General features: G+C 33.7%; 1 protein-coding gene across 1 annotated transcript; it reads left to right on the top strand.

The window, feature by feature from the left end:
- Positions 1-8,745: 8,745 nt before the first annotated feature.
- Positions 8,746-15,258, top strand: LOC132563605 (uncharacterized). Its single transcript, XM_060228348.1, has 5 exons — positions 8,746-8,920; positions 11,265-11,560; positions 12,439-12,508; positions 13,268-13,660; positions 13,751-15,258. The coding sequence occupies exons 1-5, from the start codon at positions 8,746-8,748 to the stop codon at positions 15,256-15,258; spliced, it is 2,442 nt and encodes an 813-aa protein (XP_060084331.1).
- Positions 15,259-18,335: the final 3,077 nt, after the last annotated feature.

The following is an 18,335-nucleotide window of genomic DNA, read 5'->3' as shown; positions in this document are numbered from 1 at the left end:
TTTGATGTTTTTGTTAATTTTTTTGGTTAGATATTTAGTATGTAAATTTCTCATTTTACCTTAGTTGTTCCCTTTTTATTCTGGAACTGATCAGAAAAGCAAGATGGCTGACAGGCAGTCATCTTGGATTTTGACTATGGAGGTATTGTTAAGCTACTTCTTGGAAAGCTAGCACTGGATGGATGTTTCTCAGATTCAATGTGTTAATTTCTCCTTAGTGATTCCCTGGTTGTGCTCTTTTGATTTATGGACTGATCTGAAAAGTAAAATAGCTAATAGGCGACCATTGTAGATTTTCACAATGAAAGTATGCAATCCCTATTTCTTGAAAAATTCTTGATAGATATTTCTTATAAGGTTTTAATTTCAGAACTGATCACGAACTCAAAATTGCTGACGGGCAATCATTATCGCTATTTTTTGACAGAATTTTCAATTTTATCCTAACAACATCAGAAGAGAGAAGATAAAATCATATTAAAGATCTGTCGTTTAAAGAACACATCAAGATAAAGAAGGGTAGCCCGTATGATCCTTCTGGGTTCACTTTGTGGTCTTCATTCATTAAACAACAATTGTGAAACAAGTAATCTCTTATACTAAGCACTCATGTTGACCAGACGTAAATGCGTGAGATGTCTTACTGTAGGTGGGAACCTGAGCATCCAGGGAAACCCGCATAGCTGGGTAGGTGAACCCTTACCTCTTCACTTTGTGCAGGGAATCAAACCTCAGACATCGGAGACGAATATCACTGTTTATTTAAATGCGAAACCGAATCAGTAAAACGTCTAAGAGAAATATATATACCAAAATATTACTTTACTTATCCAAGTCATATCAAAATGCAAGGATTGTTTAACATATTCAATGTTAAAATATTTACAAGAATTTGTAGATTTATAGAAACACTTGATAAATTGTTGATTTAAGTGTTCAAATTTAAGTACCAAGTTGTTTATACATGAATGTGATAGTTAGTAATTATTACTATCATTTACAGAAATTGTTGTAATTGTACCTGTCATACGGCATGTATCATGTAAATTATATGTATGTGACCTCTTGTTACACACATAAGTGTGTCAGAGTGACTGAATAAAACATTGAAACCTTGACATCTATCTAGGAGAAACGAGAATGGGTTACTGCTGCACCACTCAACCACCCGATTCACTTTACATGTAGGTTAGTCATGCATGTTGATATATTACCGTATTGTCTTACTGAAGTTGGCATGTAATATTGCTATTAAAGTCAGCGCGGTATTAGAGTTGAAGGATGTACATATATAATGTGGAGTATATGGTCAGTATAATGTTACTGCCCTACAGCTATTTCTTTTTCTGTCTGGTAAATTTTAGAGATAGGAAATCAGTTAAAATCTGTAATAGATTATTGGTTGAAATCAGATATCAGGCTTTCTGGTGTTGTTTATTGATTACATAATCGACAGGCGGTGTGTTGATCATGAGTAACCATAGAGTTAATGAACTTTCCTTACAGTATTATCTTCATTCTCTGTAACTTTAACCTAAAACACCTCACTTACCTAGAATTGGGATAGGAGTGAATATTATTGGTGATTGGAATCTTTGTCATGCATGATGTAAATATTGTTTTTGCTAAAACACAAGAAAATATTGGGGTGCTGATGATCAATTGTGAAAAATTACAATCAATTATCGTATCAAATCAGATAATTAATCATGTCCGATCATCGTCCCATCACAAGGAAATTTGACCTCTAACTTTGTAAAGAAACTGTCAAAATCTATATGTATATATATTTGCTAAATTTGAGTTGTGGTAAAATTCCAAATGCAAAAATTTAGGTGTTCACTTCTTAAAATGAGATGCTTTCACCTATTGTGTATAAAACTTGTCAGAAATTTAAAGGGGTGTAAAACTTGGGGAAAAAAAAACCTCTTATAAATATGAAGTATCATCTTTAAAACACGATACATGTACATATTTAATAAATGTGAATGTCAGTTCTAACATGCACTATGTAGTTGTATTTGAGGAGTTTGCATATGGATATGCCATATGTTTTTTTAGACCGGCGGAGATACAATTGCTGAAGAGGAAAAATATGAACGATTCATTGTGAAAGCCCCATATGTTACAGTAAGGTTAAAGAGAGCTGTTTGTATGTTTGTTCTGTCTAGTGTTAGACGTGTGGCTTTATATCTCCTGTCTGTATTTTATAAAGTGAAGTGGTGTGAAGGCTGGGACATTGATTATCTATAAACTGGTGACTATGTTTTAATTAAAACAGCATGCTGATTACTGGGAACTATCGGGATATAACATTAAGAAGGTCATTTCTTTGATGAGGATGACAAACTAGTTACTGGTTGTCTGAAATACAGACAATACGGCAATGCTTGCAGTCTAATGATCAGCAATTAGTTCTGTTTCCTATCGCTGAGTGGTAAACAAATTATTTTGCAGGCAGAGGATATATTTAGCAATGTTATTTATACATTTTGTATAAAAGGTCAATATGATAAAAAATATAATAGATATTAGATATACATATATATTTGATATTTGTTGTTTTGCTGAACTTTCCTTGTGATGGCCCTAATGACCTTTTATATGTTGACGGGCCATTAAGACTGTAATAATGATAATCATTGCTGAACTTTATATGTTATAGTGGTAAAGTAGGCATGGAATATAAAAGTAGATTAAAAAAGAAAATTTATACAGAAGAAAATAAACTATTGTTACAGGCCAACTGTTACAGGGGTACGCGTACATGTAAATCTATGCAGTCACTCAGCCAGAAGACAAAATAGAGATATAACAGGGCCAAAATCTAAATCTAAATGACCTTTAATAGAATAGATATAATAAAGGACCTTTAATGGAATAATATATAATAAAGGACCTTTAATGGAATAATATATAATAAAGGACCTTTAATGGAATAATATATAATAAAGGACCTTTAATAGAATAGATATAATAAAGGACCTTTAATGGAATAATATATAATAAAGGACCTTTAATGGAATAATATATAATAGGACCTTTAATGGAATAATATATAATAAAGGACCTTTAATGGAATAATATATAATAAAGGACCTTCAATGGAATAATATACAATAAAGGACCTTTAATGGAATAATATATAATAAAGGACCTTTAATGGAATAATATATAATAAAGGACCTTTAATGGAATAATATATAATAAAGGACCTTTAATGGAATAATATATAATAAAGGACCTTTAATGGAATAATATATAATAAAGGACCTTTAATGGAATAATATATAATAAATATAATAAATGACCTTTAATGGAATAATATATAACAAAGGACCTTTAATGGAATAATATATAATAAAGGACCTTTAATGGAATAATATATAATAAAGGACCTTTAATGGAATAATATATAATAAAGGACCTTTAATGGAATAATATATAATAAAGGACCTTTAATGGAATAATATATAATAAAGGACCTTTAATAGAATAGATATAATAAAGGACCTTTAATGGAATAATATATAATAAAGGACCTTTAATGGAATAATATATAATAAAGGACCTTTAATGGAATAATATATAATAAAGGACCTTTAATGGAATAATATATAATAAATGACCTTTAATGGAATAATATATAATAAAGGACCTTTAATGGAATAATATATAATAAAGGACCTTTAATGGAATAATATATGATAAATGACCTTTAATGGAATAATATATAATAAAGGACCTTTAATGGAATAATATATAATAAATGACCTTTAATAGAATAATATATAATAAAGGACCTTTCATGGAATAATATATAATAAATGACCTTTAATGGAATAATATATAATAAATGACCTTTAATAGAATAATATATAATAAAGGACCTTTCATGGAATAATATATAATAAATGACCTTTAATGGAATAATATATAATAAAGGACCTTTAATGGAATAATATATAATAAATGACCTTTAATAGAATAATATATAATAAAGGACCTTTAATGGAATAATATATGATAAAGGACCTTTAACAGAATAATATATAATAAAGGACCTTTAACAGAATGATATAAGCAGATTTAGGATAGCTTGCTTACTTATACAAGGAATTTCTATTGTGTGAGCCTAGTTCTATTTTTGTTATCCCCAATAAAATAATATTGCTGTCTTAGAGTTCATCATTATTATGTCATGACTATTTGCCCAGAAAGATACATACCGAGGCAGGTACCATTTTAAAATGTTTTAGATGTCAATGAGAAAAAAATTATTCATAAAGTTGAATCAGTTTCAATCTAATCAGAACAGTTATACAAGACTGTCAAATACCTACATGCATTGGTGCCTGACAAGTAAGCTTATTACCAACAGCCTTAGGCTAAAGCTGTAGAATTCTTACTCAATGTTTAAATATTCATGGTTCATCTATTTTAAGTTGTTGATGCCAGCCTCTTACTTGTGTTGGGGCACAAGATAGACAAGGTCCATCAATAGATATTATTGACAGTGTCTACTGGATTTTATTATATTGTGTTGCTAGTCTCATAGGTGTCACATTGTCCTCGGTGTGTTAGAGTTTATTCTATTGGTTCCAGTCTCATGGGTGTCACTTTGTCCTTGGTGTGTAAGAGTGTATTCTATTGGTTCCACTCTCATAGGTGTCAAATTGTCCTCGGTGTGTTAGAGTTTAGTCTATTGGTTCCAGTCTCATGGGTGTCACTTTGTCCTTGGTGTGTTAGAGTTTATTCTATTGGTTCCAGTAACATAGGTGTCACATTGTCTTTGGTGTGTTAGAGTTTATTCTATTGGTTCCAGTAACATAGGTGTCACATTGTCTTTGGTGTGTAAGAGTTTATTCTATTGGTTCAACTCTCATAGGTGTTACATTGTCCTTGGTGTGTTAGAGTTTAGTCTATTGGTTCCACTCTCATAGGTGTCACATTGTCCTTGGTGTGTTAGAGTTTATTCTATTGGTTCCAGTCACACGAGTGTCACTTTGTCCTTGGTGTGTTAGAGTTTATTCTATTGGTTCCAGTCACATTGTCCTTAATATGTTAGAGTTTAGTCTATTTGTTCCAGTCACATGGGTGTCACATTGTCCTTGGTGTGTTAGAGTTTATTCTATTGGTTCCAGTAACATAGGTGTCACATTGTCTTTGGTGTGTAAGAGTTTATTCTATTGGTTCCACTCTCATAGGTGTCACATTGTCCTTAATATGTTAGAGTTTAGTCTATTTGTTCCAGTCACATAGGTGTCACATTGTCTTTGGTGTGTAAGAGTTTATTCTATTGGTTCCACTCTCATAGGTGTCACATTGTCCTTGGTGTGTTAGAGTTTATTCTATTGGTTCCAGTCACATGGGTGTCACTTTGTCCTTGGTGTGTTAGAGTTTATTCTATTGGTTCCAGTCTCATAGGTGTCACATTGTCCTTGGTGTGTTAGAGTTTATTCTATTGGTTCCACTCTCATAGGTGTCACTTTGTCCTTGGTGTGTTAGAGTTTATTCTATTGGTTCCAGTCTCATAGGTGTCACATTGTCCTTGGTGTGTTAGAGCTTATTCTATTGGTTCCAGTCACATGGGTGTCACATTGTCCTTGGTGTGTTAGAGTTTATTCTATTGGTTCCAGTAACATAGGTGTCACATTGTCTTTGGTGTGTAAGAGTTTATTCTATTGGTTCCAGTCATATTGTCCTTGGTGTGTTAGAGTTTATTCTATTGGTTCCAGTCACACGAGTGTCACTTTGTCCTTGGTGTGTTAGGGTTTATTCTATTGGTTCCATTCTCATGGGTGTCACATTGTCCTTGGTGTGTTAGAGTTTATTCTATTGGTTCCAGTAACATAGGTGTCACATTGTCCTTGGTGTGTTAGAGTTTATTCTATTGGTTCCAGTAACATAGGTGTCACATTGTCTTTGGTGTGTAAGAGTTTATTCTATTGGTTCCAGTCATATTGTCCTTGGTGTGTTAGAGTTTATTCTATTGGTTCCAGTCACATGGGTGTCACATTGTCCTTGGTGTGTTAGAGTTTATTCTATTGGTTCCAGTCTGATAGGTGTCACATTGTCCTTGGTGTGTTAGGGTTTATTCTATTGGTTCCAGTCACATTGTCCTTAATATGTTAGAGTTTAGTCTATTGGTTCCAGTCTCATAGGTGTCACATTGTCCTTGGTGTGTTAGAGTTTATTCTATTGGTTCCAGTCTCATAGGTGTCACATTGTCCTTGGTGTGTTAGAGTTTATTCTATTGGTTCCAGTCTCATGGGTATCACATTGTCCTTGGTGTGTTAGAGTTTATTCTATTGTGTTGCCAGTCTCATAGGTGTCACATTGTCCTTGGTGTGTTAGAGTTTATTCTATTGGTTCCAGTCTCATAGGTGTCACATTGTCCTTGGTGTGTTAGAGTTTATTCTATTGGTTCCAGTCTCATGGGTGTCACATTGTTCATGGTGTGTTAGAATTTAGTCTAATTGTGCCCATCGTATGGGTGTCACATCCATCATGATTTAATAGAGTTTTAATCTATAGATGCTATTGGTTTTTGATTGTTTTGAGGCTGAACAACATAAAAGAGGCCCATTACAAGAAAAATGTTATATTATACAATATGTGTACAGTTTATTTGTGATGTGATCTTTTTGGCTTTTCTTATTAGTAGCTTATAGAAACAGTCTATGTTCCTACAATATCCTGGGCCTGCCAGTTGACCTTATTTGCATGCACGAATAGACAACATGTGACTCCAATATTTCCATCCCTCGATGAATATTTGATAGCCGTTCTGGTAATTCCTGTCTGTCCCCAGAATCTGTATGAATATCAAATAGTGTTGTCCCTTAATTTCCCTTAGCTCTGCCATTATCTCAGATCTGTATTTTGAGACAGTAAGCAGATTTTCAGACTGACATATATTTTTATCTTTGGAAAAATAAAGAAATTTGACATGAGGAAAGATCTGTAATGGAATCAGTTTATTGGGTAGTCTCTCAGGTTCATCAGTGAGCTCAATAAGGCATTAGTACAATACAGTTCAAATGTAGTGGCGATTAACAGATGTACATATATGGCGTTCATTAAACCACGGCAATGATAATAGCAATACACTTCTGACTTCTTCTATGCATGGTGGCTATTGTTAATTTGTGTGATCTCAATACACTTTGTCTCACTGTATAAACTAAATGTGTAAACGTGGGCGTTGTCATGGAAATCAATTATTTTACGTACATAATTACCAGCCACTGTATAAAACCTGTCAGTAACCTGAATTGACTGTTAGTAGTGTTCATTAAAAACATAGTTAGCTTAACAGATATATTCCAAATTTTCAAGATGCATTGTTTTACATGCATTGTATATATATATATATATTTCATTTTTCTCAGGTAAAATTGTTTTTTTTTACCCTTATTAAGATAGTATCTTTAATTATTCCACATGTCCTTTGCGATGTAAAACTGACGATTTCTAAAGGATTTTAAAGGATTTGGATTATTTTTTGATAATCTTATGGCTTAAATTGTCGAAATCACAATTGAAAGCTATGTAGGATATTTAATGATAGATTGCTGGTACAGGATTATGTATCCTCTACACGAATCGCAAAACCTAATTGTTTGTCCTGAAACCTTTTAAAACTGAAAGTTTTGATCAAAAACCTTTTAACAGATATTTTATCAATATAAACATCCTGTTTTAAAACAACTTCAGAAATTTTGTTTTTGCAGGAACTGTTCATGCACTTAAATTTTAATTCAAGTCATGAGAGATGATAAATACATGTATGACAAGGGTTATTGCCAGTAGGCCTACATGTCCAGATTCAATAGGTTTCTGATATTAAAGGCAATTCGGAAATTTATCAGGTGGAAGTATTTACTAATTATACATGTGTATCACGCAAGTTTGTGTAAAAGCTTTCATTTTTGCAGGGCCAAAATTAAGATACCTGTTTGATAAATAGATGAAAGATGAGGAATATCCATTCAATGCAATTCATTTGTAGTTCATACAGCTCTCTGTTTCATGTTTATAGGTGTAAACCAACCATTAAAAGGAAGTGTATTCAAAAGTACATAGGTATTTGTGTACAGCTGTATAAAATTAATTGTGTTAAACATCTGATTCATGAGTGACTGACTCATGTTTTAACGTGGTTTAAAATCAATCATGGGAAGTGACTTTCACGGATTGGTTGTGTTGACAGTAATAAACTGTGACGCCACTAATAAAGCTTTCATCTTTATCCATTGGTATATTTAGGATAAGTAAGAATGTAATTGATGCTATGAAATTGACGTTAGATTCTATTGGGTAGTGATTACTGGAATGATAAATGGTGGCTAGAGAAACTGTATAACGACCATGCTGGGGGGATTTCTGTGTATTCAGGCTGTATTGATTTTTCTTTTCAACCAGGTGGTATAGAAGCGAGGGTAAAACTTGAAACAAAAATCGGAGGATTTTATGTCAGGTACAAGATTGACAGGAACAGTGACAGCACAATTTGGCTTTTGTTAATGTAGTGGTGACATAATCTTCCTGCCGCAAATGTCGGTCTCCATTACTGCCAGAGCTTGCTGCATTACAAGAATAGAACGAACTGCAAGGTGTGGTGAAACATTAATGATTCCTTGATGTGGTGATGTGGGAGACTGTGTAATACATCTATGGCTGGCACCGGTTTCAGTTTATCAGCACCGCTAGGGATACTTGTTAGCATTGCAGTTCCACAGAATGCCACGTCCAGACATTATGGGGAGGAAGTCATCCGACACTCTAGAGCAGGAACATGTCTATAGTGTTTACGACCAGATCGCCCCGTGCTTCTCTGAGATCTCCCAGAAGGCCTGGCCAAATGTGCGTCGATTCCTTAAGCGATTACAACCAGGTTCATTGGTTGCAGATATTGGTAATAACAGCTTTTTCTAATTCTTTATTTCAATTTGTGCATCAGGATGCATGTTTAAAGTAATATTTCTAGTATATATATTACATATCTAAAGCATATTATCAATATACATATGTCCATCAAACATTTTGATTTGACATTATGGTGTTGTGTATTCTACCTGTACATCCGTCCAACATAAAATTTTGTTCATTTGCAAATAGATCTTTAATCCACCTCTTTCAATCATTAGTCTTTATCATGACATGAAGTTGAGTTCTTATGTAAAACAATTTGATTTTACAGTTTTGGGCAACTCCAATCCTGCACTATCCCACCACAATCTCATTTCATTCATGCACTGCCCTATATGTAACCCTAATTATACACAGCTCTCTCTATCCTGTACTCTCATAACACACAGCACTCCTAACCCTGCACTGCCCAACCAAACAGCACTACCAGTCCTGTATTGCCCCACCACACAACACTCACAACCCTGCACTGCACAAACATATTGCATCTGAATCCTGCTCTGCTCCATTCCACCACATGGCATGCTAATCCTGCAGTGCCCCACTACACAGCACTCCTTATATGTCCTGCAATTACCTACTACACAACACACCCAATCCTGTGCTGCCCCACCACATGTCATCCCAATCCTGCACTTCCCAACCACATGTAATTACCTACTACACAACACACCCAATCCTGTGCTGCCCCACCACATGTCATCCCAATCCTGCACTTCCCAACCACATGTCACCCCAGTCCTGCACTTCCCCACCACGTCACCCCAGTCCTACACTTCCCTACCACATGTCACCCCAGTCCGGCACTTCTCTTCCATATGTCACCCCAGTCCTTCATTTCCCTACCACATGTCACCCCAGTCTGCACTTCCCCACCACATGTCACCCCAGTCCTGCACTTTGCCACTACATGTCACCCCAGTCCTGCACTTCCCCAGAACATGCCACCTCAGTCTGCACTTTGCCACTACATGTCACCCCAGTCCTGCACTTCCCCACTACATGTCATCCCAGGCCTGCACTTCCTCATTACTACTCTGTATCCCTCATCCTGTACTATCTCATCATGTATGAATATTGGTGATATAAAACCTCAGGAAATGTTTGGTGAAAAGAATTAGAATTCAGAGAATTTCTTTACTTCACAAATGACAACTTCTTTTTGCCATGGAAATTCATTTCACTACAGTAGTCCAACGAATCATATCTGTTAAAACCATGATTTGGTATTTCAACAAAGTTAGGTTACCTTGATTTAAAAAACTGCATGTCACAGCAAAGATCAGATGAAAATATATTCCCTGTTAATGTGATATTAAATTATTTCCCATTGGCTCTAGTCATGCAGTTTGGGTTAAAAATTAAAAAAAACAGGAATTGATAACTGACTTTTCCTTATGGGAAGGATCAACCTTTTGTTTGACAAAAGTGATTGAATCTGTTCTCATATTAAATGTCAATACTTGAGACAGTAATTATATATATATAATGTGCCACTTCCTTCCCAACCGCCTGGATTTTCCGTGTGTTCTCTAGTTTCTTTACACAGAATGGCAACTTGTTCACTTGTATATACTCTGTATATGTTCACATTATGTTTCTTACAATACTAAATAGCTGTTTATAATTTAACTTAAGTCCATCTGTTGTAGTATTTACTTAATTACAATGTTTCTACTGATTATCATCATCATATTTTTTTTACAATTTTAATGGACACTGGTACTTGTACTTGCTGGAAGATTGAGCAAGTCGAGGTGTAAAAACCCCCACTAATTAACAATATCTATAGTTAATTAATAAACATCAATTAGTAATTCTAATACAAGTAATTAAACTTGATCTATTTTTTATATATATAAATTATAGACATTTTGAAATACATTGGATATTGATAATTAATTTGTATATTTGTTTGTTCGTAAATAATGTGTTTAACAGTAAATGATCACACTCTGTATAAGATGAGTTCCAACATCTTATATTGAGTTGGCAATGAGTTCGAAATGAAGCTCAGTTGTTTGCCAACACAAAATAATCACCCAACTAAGTTGTACTTCTATTGCTAGAAGTGATTGATAAGTCTTGTCTCTGTTACATTTTATATGAATAGAGAACCAACACCGTGTAATCTGTATATAGCTAAAAATAGTCCTCATTTATGAATATCCATAATTCGACCCATTTTTGGATATTAATTAATTATTCATGGATATCCAAAAATTTATTGATAGATACACAGTGTTCATTAATCAGCAGGGTAGATAACTCTTCTTGAATTCCCCTCAGAATCTTTCAAATATAACCTGTACATATGTGTTCTGTTACAGGATGTGGAAGTGGGCGATATCTACACATCAATAAAAGTATTTTTAAAGTTGGTTTAGACATATGCTGCCCCCTTGTGGAATCAGCCAGAACCAAGGGGCATGAAGTACTGGTAGCAGACAACCTCAAACTGCCCTTTAGATCAGGTTTATTTGATGCTGTGATATCAGTTGGTGTCATCCATCACTTTGCCACTACGGAACGCAGAATTGAGGCTATCCGGGAACTGGCAAGAATTGTTCGACCAGGAGGACAAATGATGCTGTATGTGTGGGCGTATGAACAAAAACATAGGCGGGTATGTGTCAGAATATCTGTGGGCATACAAACATCAGTATTGGTGGGTTTGTATCAGAGTATCTGTGGGCATATAGACATAAATATTGGTGGGTTTGTTTCAGAATATCTGGGCAAACAAACAGAAATACAGGTGGGTATGTGTGTGTCAGAATATCTGTGGGCAAACAAACAGAAATACAGGTGGGTATGTGTGTGTCAGAATATCTGTGGGCAAACAAACAGAAATATTGGTGGGTTTGTGTCAGAATATCTGTGGGCAAACAAACAGAAATACAGGTGGGTATGTGTGTGTCAGAATATCTGTGGGCAAACAAACAGAAACATAGATGGGTACTTATGTGTGGCAGAATATGGAACTGTGTGAGCATATGATGAGAAATACAGTGGGGTCAGTAAGTCACATAAACAAATTGATGAAAAACAATTTTGATATTATTGATAGAAAATTTCATTTTTTAATTGTAAAATTGCTCTGTCATATCAGTGAAATATATGTATACGTAATATGCCAATGATAGGAAATCAGAGAATACAAGTTAAGATGGTGTAAGTGTTTGAGACTCATTAGTTTGATATCATAGTTGTTAACATTGATCATATTACTGATGAAGATTATGTTGAGTTTGTGTTGATGAAGAGTATGTTGAGTCTGTGTTGATGAAGATTCTGTTGAGTCTGTGTTGATGAAGATCAAGCATGTTTATAAAAGAGCAATAGTTGAATTTAATGCTGTGATGTACTGAAAATTATCAGTTTTTAAGATAACACCACACCAGTTAAACAGTACTTCTAACAAATTTGATTTGGGTTTCAATTAAATTTCTCTGCGCATTTAAACTTCTCTTTAAATATCACTTTTTTTTTGTCTTGGAACAGTTTGATGGACAAGATGTACTGATACCATGGCATGAGGGACAGAGAACCAGCAAGTCAGCTGATAAACATGGTTAGAGAATTATGTCTTACTTCAGAAGACAGAAACACAGCAAATTTCAGCATAATGAACTTTTTACCATCTTTTATACAACAAAATTGTCCAAAGTAGAACAGGGATATTTTTAATCCTTCAACAATAACTTAGCCATTCTAGGTATCATTTACTTAGGTTCATTAACTCATCTTGATTCTAATTTGTGTTTAGTTTATAATTAATTAAATCAGTTTTAGTCAGATTTCTAAAATTTTCTTGAATGTAACTAGTATGGCTTTTTATTACTGATAACAGGTACAGGTTTTTTTCAAATGTCATATTTAGCTTGCTCTCAATTCTTTTTTCATGGCTTTTTGACATTCTGTATGAACATTTTGTATTGATCTGGATTGCCTTTGGATGAGTCAATGTGTCAGTAGACTTAAAATTAACATAGATAAGATAAAAACGACAATGTTGCGATTAGAAACCTAAGAAAACCTCAGACAAAACTACATTATCATGTGAATGTCTACCACCCAGTGAAGAAAGACCATTTGAAAAATATCTACAGATGAAATCAGGATGTTGGAAATTATTAATTTTGCTTGCAATGGTGATGCAATGGTGATACTTTTTTCAATTATACAGTTAGTGTGTTCTTTTGAAAAGATATATTTAAAAAATAATTTGGAAAAATAAAACTTTAAATATGGGAAAGTCTTGATAAAAATGTTTTTAGAAAGTCAACAACCAGTCTAGTTAATTCCAACCAAACTAATGTCTGTATTGCAGGGTTGTTGCCGTCCTGTTCAGACAAGGACTTGTCCTCGGTGAGCTCTGTAAGTGAGGATGAATCGTCAGCTGATACTTCAGATTTCACATTACCTGGTCGTACGCTCCAGAGGACAGCTTCAGAAACTTTCAAGGACACCCTCAAGGACTCACTCCAGGAATTGGACAACGTGTTCTTGTCAGATAATACTGTTCCAAAGATCACTGTTCTAAGACAAAGATCAAATACACTTCCTAACATCATTAATACTCAAAGAGGCATGTACCCTTCTGAGAAGAAGGGGAGGACAGTGTTTAGTAAGAGTGTCCTGGCTGAGGAATGTCGAAGATTCGAGGCAAGTATGAAGGCGTTATCTGTTAGTCATAACCATCACTGGTATGGTGGTGAGGAAAGTGACCTCCAACGACAAGGTCAGCAGGGTGTGAGTGCCAACATCCCATGGTTAAGTCAGGAGGGCAGGAGTAGTGACATTTCACGGCAAGGTCAGGAGGGTCTGGGTATTGATGTCACCGGGGAGTACCTGGAGGCAGATGTTGAAGGAAGTGACATCACTGAGGAAGATGAAAACCGCATCCCAAACGGATCACATGACACTTCCTATAAATATTTGACCCATAATTCATCTATCACTGGTAAAATGCAGACAAAACATCAACAGTATTGTCAAAGTTCAAAAAGTCACAAATCAAAAAAGGTAGTTAGTAAATCCAAACTTGCCTCAACAGAAACATATCTCTCATCTGAATCAGTAGTGGAGCCGATTCCTGCATATCAGTCACATATTCATGTCGCTAAAAATGTAAAAGTTAAAAGTGTCCAGGATTTAAAACATCAAATCAAAGGACTGAACTCAGGGGTAAATAAACAGATTTCAGAACGCAGTATTAGCAAACCCTCAGTTACTAGTTCAAAAAAGGATATCAAAAAAGAAGATGGAGAGAAGGAAGAAGTGTCATTTTTCAATTTAATAAAAGCCAAAATAAAAAAGGTTTTTGACACAGAACCACCACCAAAACCTCTAGAATCCCCTGATGTGATTTCCAAGTCCATGGCCATTGAAAACTGGCTTCTTCATTCGTTTGGAGAAGATGGAACCCTAGGAAGTCTGTCCACAAGCACCAGTCTTGATGAGTTTGAAGGATTTGCTGTCCGAGAGTTTCCACAAAGTAGTTGCCCTAGTAACAGGAATAGTGTGGACATTACGGACGATCCAGATAGATTAAACATCAGTGGTCAGATAAATAAGACCAATGGCGTTATTGCAGTCACTGATGATGTCCTTGGGAATGGTTTACCACAGAATTCAGTAAATGGTGACTTAGGAATGTCTGATTGGAAACGGGATGTTTTTCATAATGGAGTAAATGGTCATTTATCAACAGATGACCACAACACTGTAACTCAAACATCTGAAAAGCTGTTTGTTAGCTCAAGGAGTGAAAATTCTGTTCAGAACTGTGCACATAATAAGAACAGACACTCTAATGTAGGTTCAATTAGTCATATCAAATCACATGATCAGAGTAGAAGGTCACATGACTTTACTATAAACAATAAATCATGTGACCAGTACAGTGCCTTGGGATCACTATGCAGGGTAACTGATCTCGACCTCTCAGGAAACAACAGTCGACCTGATTTTATAGGAGAATTCTGTCAAGGAGAGAAAACGTCAACTGGAAAACACTCAAAATGGAATTCAGGTAAAACAGATGTATCAAAAACTGGGATAAAAAGCAAGTCTTTACAAACATTAAATGGTTACAGTAATGGCACAACAGAATCTTGTCAGCCAAAATGTTTATCAACAGGCAAGAAGCATTCTCAGGAACTGTCTAATGAATGTGCGTCCAAACAGTTATCACGGTACTACCATGTATTTAAGGAAGGTGAATTGATTGAGCTTATAACAGATAATGTCCAAAGCCTTCGAGTGGTCAGTAACATGTTTGACCACTCCAACTGGTGTGTAGTTGTGGAGAAAAAATGAAAAATGCTTTGTCAAAATAGTTAATAATGATTAGATATCAGAGAAATTTAATGTAAAAAAGGAAAAAAAAAACAGATTCAATTTAGTCAGTTTTGCTTTTCACAATGAATTTTATTTTGAAAAAAAAAATCGACTTCTAATACATTATAGTACTTGAAATATAAAAATTTGTATAAAGAATAGATCTACAGAAGTGTTGTTCAATTCCTATGTATATATATGTAACAAACTTTGTTATTCATGTTTATATTTAAAAACAAGAGTATTGTCCCTTTGATTTTACTGAATACATATCAGAATTTTCAAAAATTATGATTATTTGTCCTTTTTGATATGTTGAATCACAAAGTCTTTAGAAAGACCTTGTAATGATATGGTATTTACAAGTAATTTAAATGTATACATGTTATCATTCAGTACTTATAATTGTATGTTTTACCAAAGTTTTTTGTTATATTACAAATCAATCAACAACATTGTGTTCAATTTTGTTATAAGAGATATTGACTTAATTTACAAAGAAAATATTTTAATACTTTTAAATTTGAAATGAGTCAACATTATATATGCGGTTATATTCAAGATAAAACAAAATGGCCTGAAATCTACATATCTGGACACAGTGGTATAATACTGGGGCATTTCATATTTATTCCAACTCTGTATATATGTGTACCAGTATTTTTATAGATTGTTGAACGTTATTTGGTTTACAGTGATAGCTATTTTCTGTTTGTGATATTTTGGGCTTGTAGCAATGTATATTTATTTATTTAACTGTTGAATGCCAGGCTATTTACATGGGTGCAGTTTGTGTGTTAATTGCTGTCAAAATCTGGTGTTTCAGAATTCATTTTTTTTTTTAAATAAGCACTACGTAAAATTAATTTGGATTTTGATTGCAAAATTACAAGTTCTGTACATTCCATGATTATCTCCCTTGTGACGTCACGTTATGACTGAATACGGAATCACCTTACTGATTCAAATTCGTTAAAAACACCACTGATCTTGTTAAATACGTAAATACATTACTGTTTCTATTAAATTAGTGAATACTTTTGTGATTCCATTACACAAATGAATACATTCCTCATCCCATTAGATTATTAAAATACTTCTGATGTTTTTGAATTCGTGAATTTGAAATATTGAATACTTACCTGATCTCATTAAATAAGAGAATATCTTACTGATCCAGTTAAATTATTGCCCGAGTGATTCATTTAAACTTTAATATTATTGACCAAGTTGATTTAATGATACCTTCAAAATAAACATTAATTGATACCAGATTGCATTAAATCACTGAATACCTTACTTATGCTGTTGAATTTTGCTATCTCATTAAATTACAGAATATCTTACCAATCCAATTAGAATATTTACAGATCCCATTAAGCTATTAAATACTCTGTAGATCCTGGTTAATGAATGAATACTTTACTAATTCTATTAAATTTTCTTGCCTCATTTAATTACAAAATACCATATCTATCCAATTAGAATATTTACAGATCCTAGTGAGTACTCTGTTGATCCTGGTCAATGACTGAATACTGACTCTATAACATTAATGAATTCCTAACTGGTTTCATTACATTAATGAATACCATCATAATTCTTTTAGTAACACCTGTATTTAGCAGGACCTGTTGATTGCATTGTCTATAACATTTTGTTATAACTGTTTTATAGAATGATCTTTCTAAAAGAAAATTCCTCCGACTACCAAAAAAGTAAGGAATGATATGATTGATCACACAGGGGAATATATGGGGTTGGTTTAATTGGTGCAAGTTACAATTTTTACATTTTTATTCAAACTTTTGTTTTTTAAGCTATTTTTATGATTTGTGTCATTCCATTGTTACTTTCAAATATAATTTCTGATACTGTTGAGTGTTTACTGTTTAGAAGTGTATAGATGTAATATATATATTTCTCTTTCTATGTAGGGACATTCTTGATTGTTATGGGTCTTTAGCATATGATTTGAATGTTTGAAGTTATTCTTGTGCTTTTTAGGTTAATACATGGTCTAGATTATATTTCTTAACTGTGAGGTTATTGGTAGAATGAAGATTAAGTAGATCTCATGTAAGTTATGTATTTAGCTCTTGATAGGTTGGAGTTCAATGCTGAATGTGTCGTATTTAACTCTAGGAAGGATGAACTCTAATTCTGTAAACTGTATATTTACCTCTAGGAAGGTTGAATTCTTATTTTGTAAAATGTATTTAGTTTGAGGAAGGTTGAATTCTATTTCTGTAAACTGTGTATTTTGCTCTTGGAAGGTTGAATTCTTTTTCTGTAAACTGTGTATTTCGCTCTAGGAAGGTTGAATTCTATTTCTGCAAACTGTGTGTTTAGCTCTAGGAAGGTTGAATTCTATTTCTGCAAACTGTGTGTTTAGCTCTAGAAAGGTTGAATTCTATTTCTGTAATCTGTGTATTTAGCTCTACAAAGGTTGAATTCAAACTTAAATCAATTCATTGTATGTTGTTCCATATATTCTACATATTCTGTAGACCTTATGAAATATTCTACATTTGCTGTAGCTCTCATGACCTTTAACCCTTTCTGTAGTACACTGTTTCCCTTGTATGTATATTCCACATAATATATGTTGGTCTATCACTATTACTTTTCTTTAGTGATTATATTTCCAGTTACCATAAGGAGTTAATATTTTATTTTTCCCCTCCGTATTTCTCCTCTGTTTTTGTTTTTATTTACAAGTTCTAATCTGTTAAACACTGTCCTTGTTCTTTTTACATTTTCAGGATATCACAAATGTTTTCTACCTTGAGTTGTCTTTCCTTGATTTCCTAATGCACTGGTACTTACTCTAGGTGATGTTTAGTGCATACGACTGATCATATCTAATGATCTAGATAGTATTTATTCATTGTGACTGTAGGTTCTATTCAAATGTTGCGCATTTAATAATCAATCGAGTGGAACAATGATTTCCACTACTATTTTATGATATTCTTGTATATTTTTATAGCTAGTTTGACTTTCACAAATGATCTCATTTTCTTTATTTCTTTACATTAAAATACTTTTAATAG

Source organism: Ylistrum balloti, unplaced genomic scaffold, assembly GCF_031769215.1.
Source record: "Ylistrum balloti isolate Yb309-2 unplaced genomic scaffold, AGI_CSIRO_Ybal_v1 Utg369674, whole genome shotgun sequence".
NCBI classification, from domain to species: Eukaryota; Metazoa; Mollusca; class Bivalvia; order Pectinida; family Pectinidae; genus Ylistrum; species Ylistrum balloti.
The sequence above is the reverse complement of the archived record's forward strand: the minus strand, read 5'-3'. Positions and strand labels throughout refer to the sequence as shown.

Bases quoted from the DNA above. Each gene is read 5' to 3' on its own strand.
- LOC132563605 (XM_060228348.1), top strand. From the start codon at position 8,746: ATGCCACGTCCAGACATTATGGGGAGGAAGTCATCCGACACTCTAGAG. The intron at 8,921-11,264 runs GTAATAACAGCT...GTTCTGTTACAG, and splicing joins TTCATTGGTTGCAGATATTG to GATGTGGAAGTGGGCGATAT. The intron at 11,561-12,438 runs GTATGTGTCAGA...GTCTTGGAACAG, and splicing joins ATGAACAAAAACATAGGCGG to TTTGATGGACAAGATGTACT.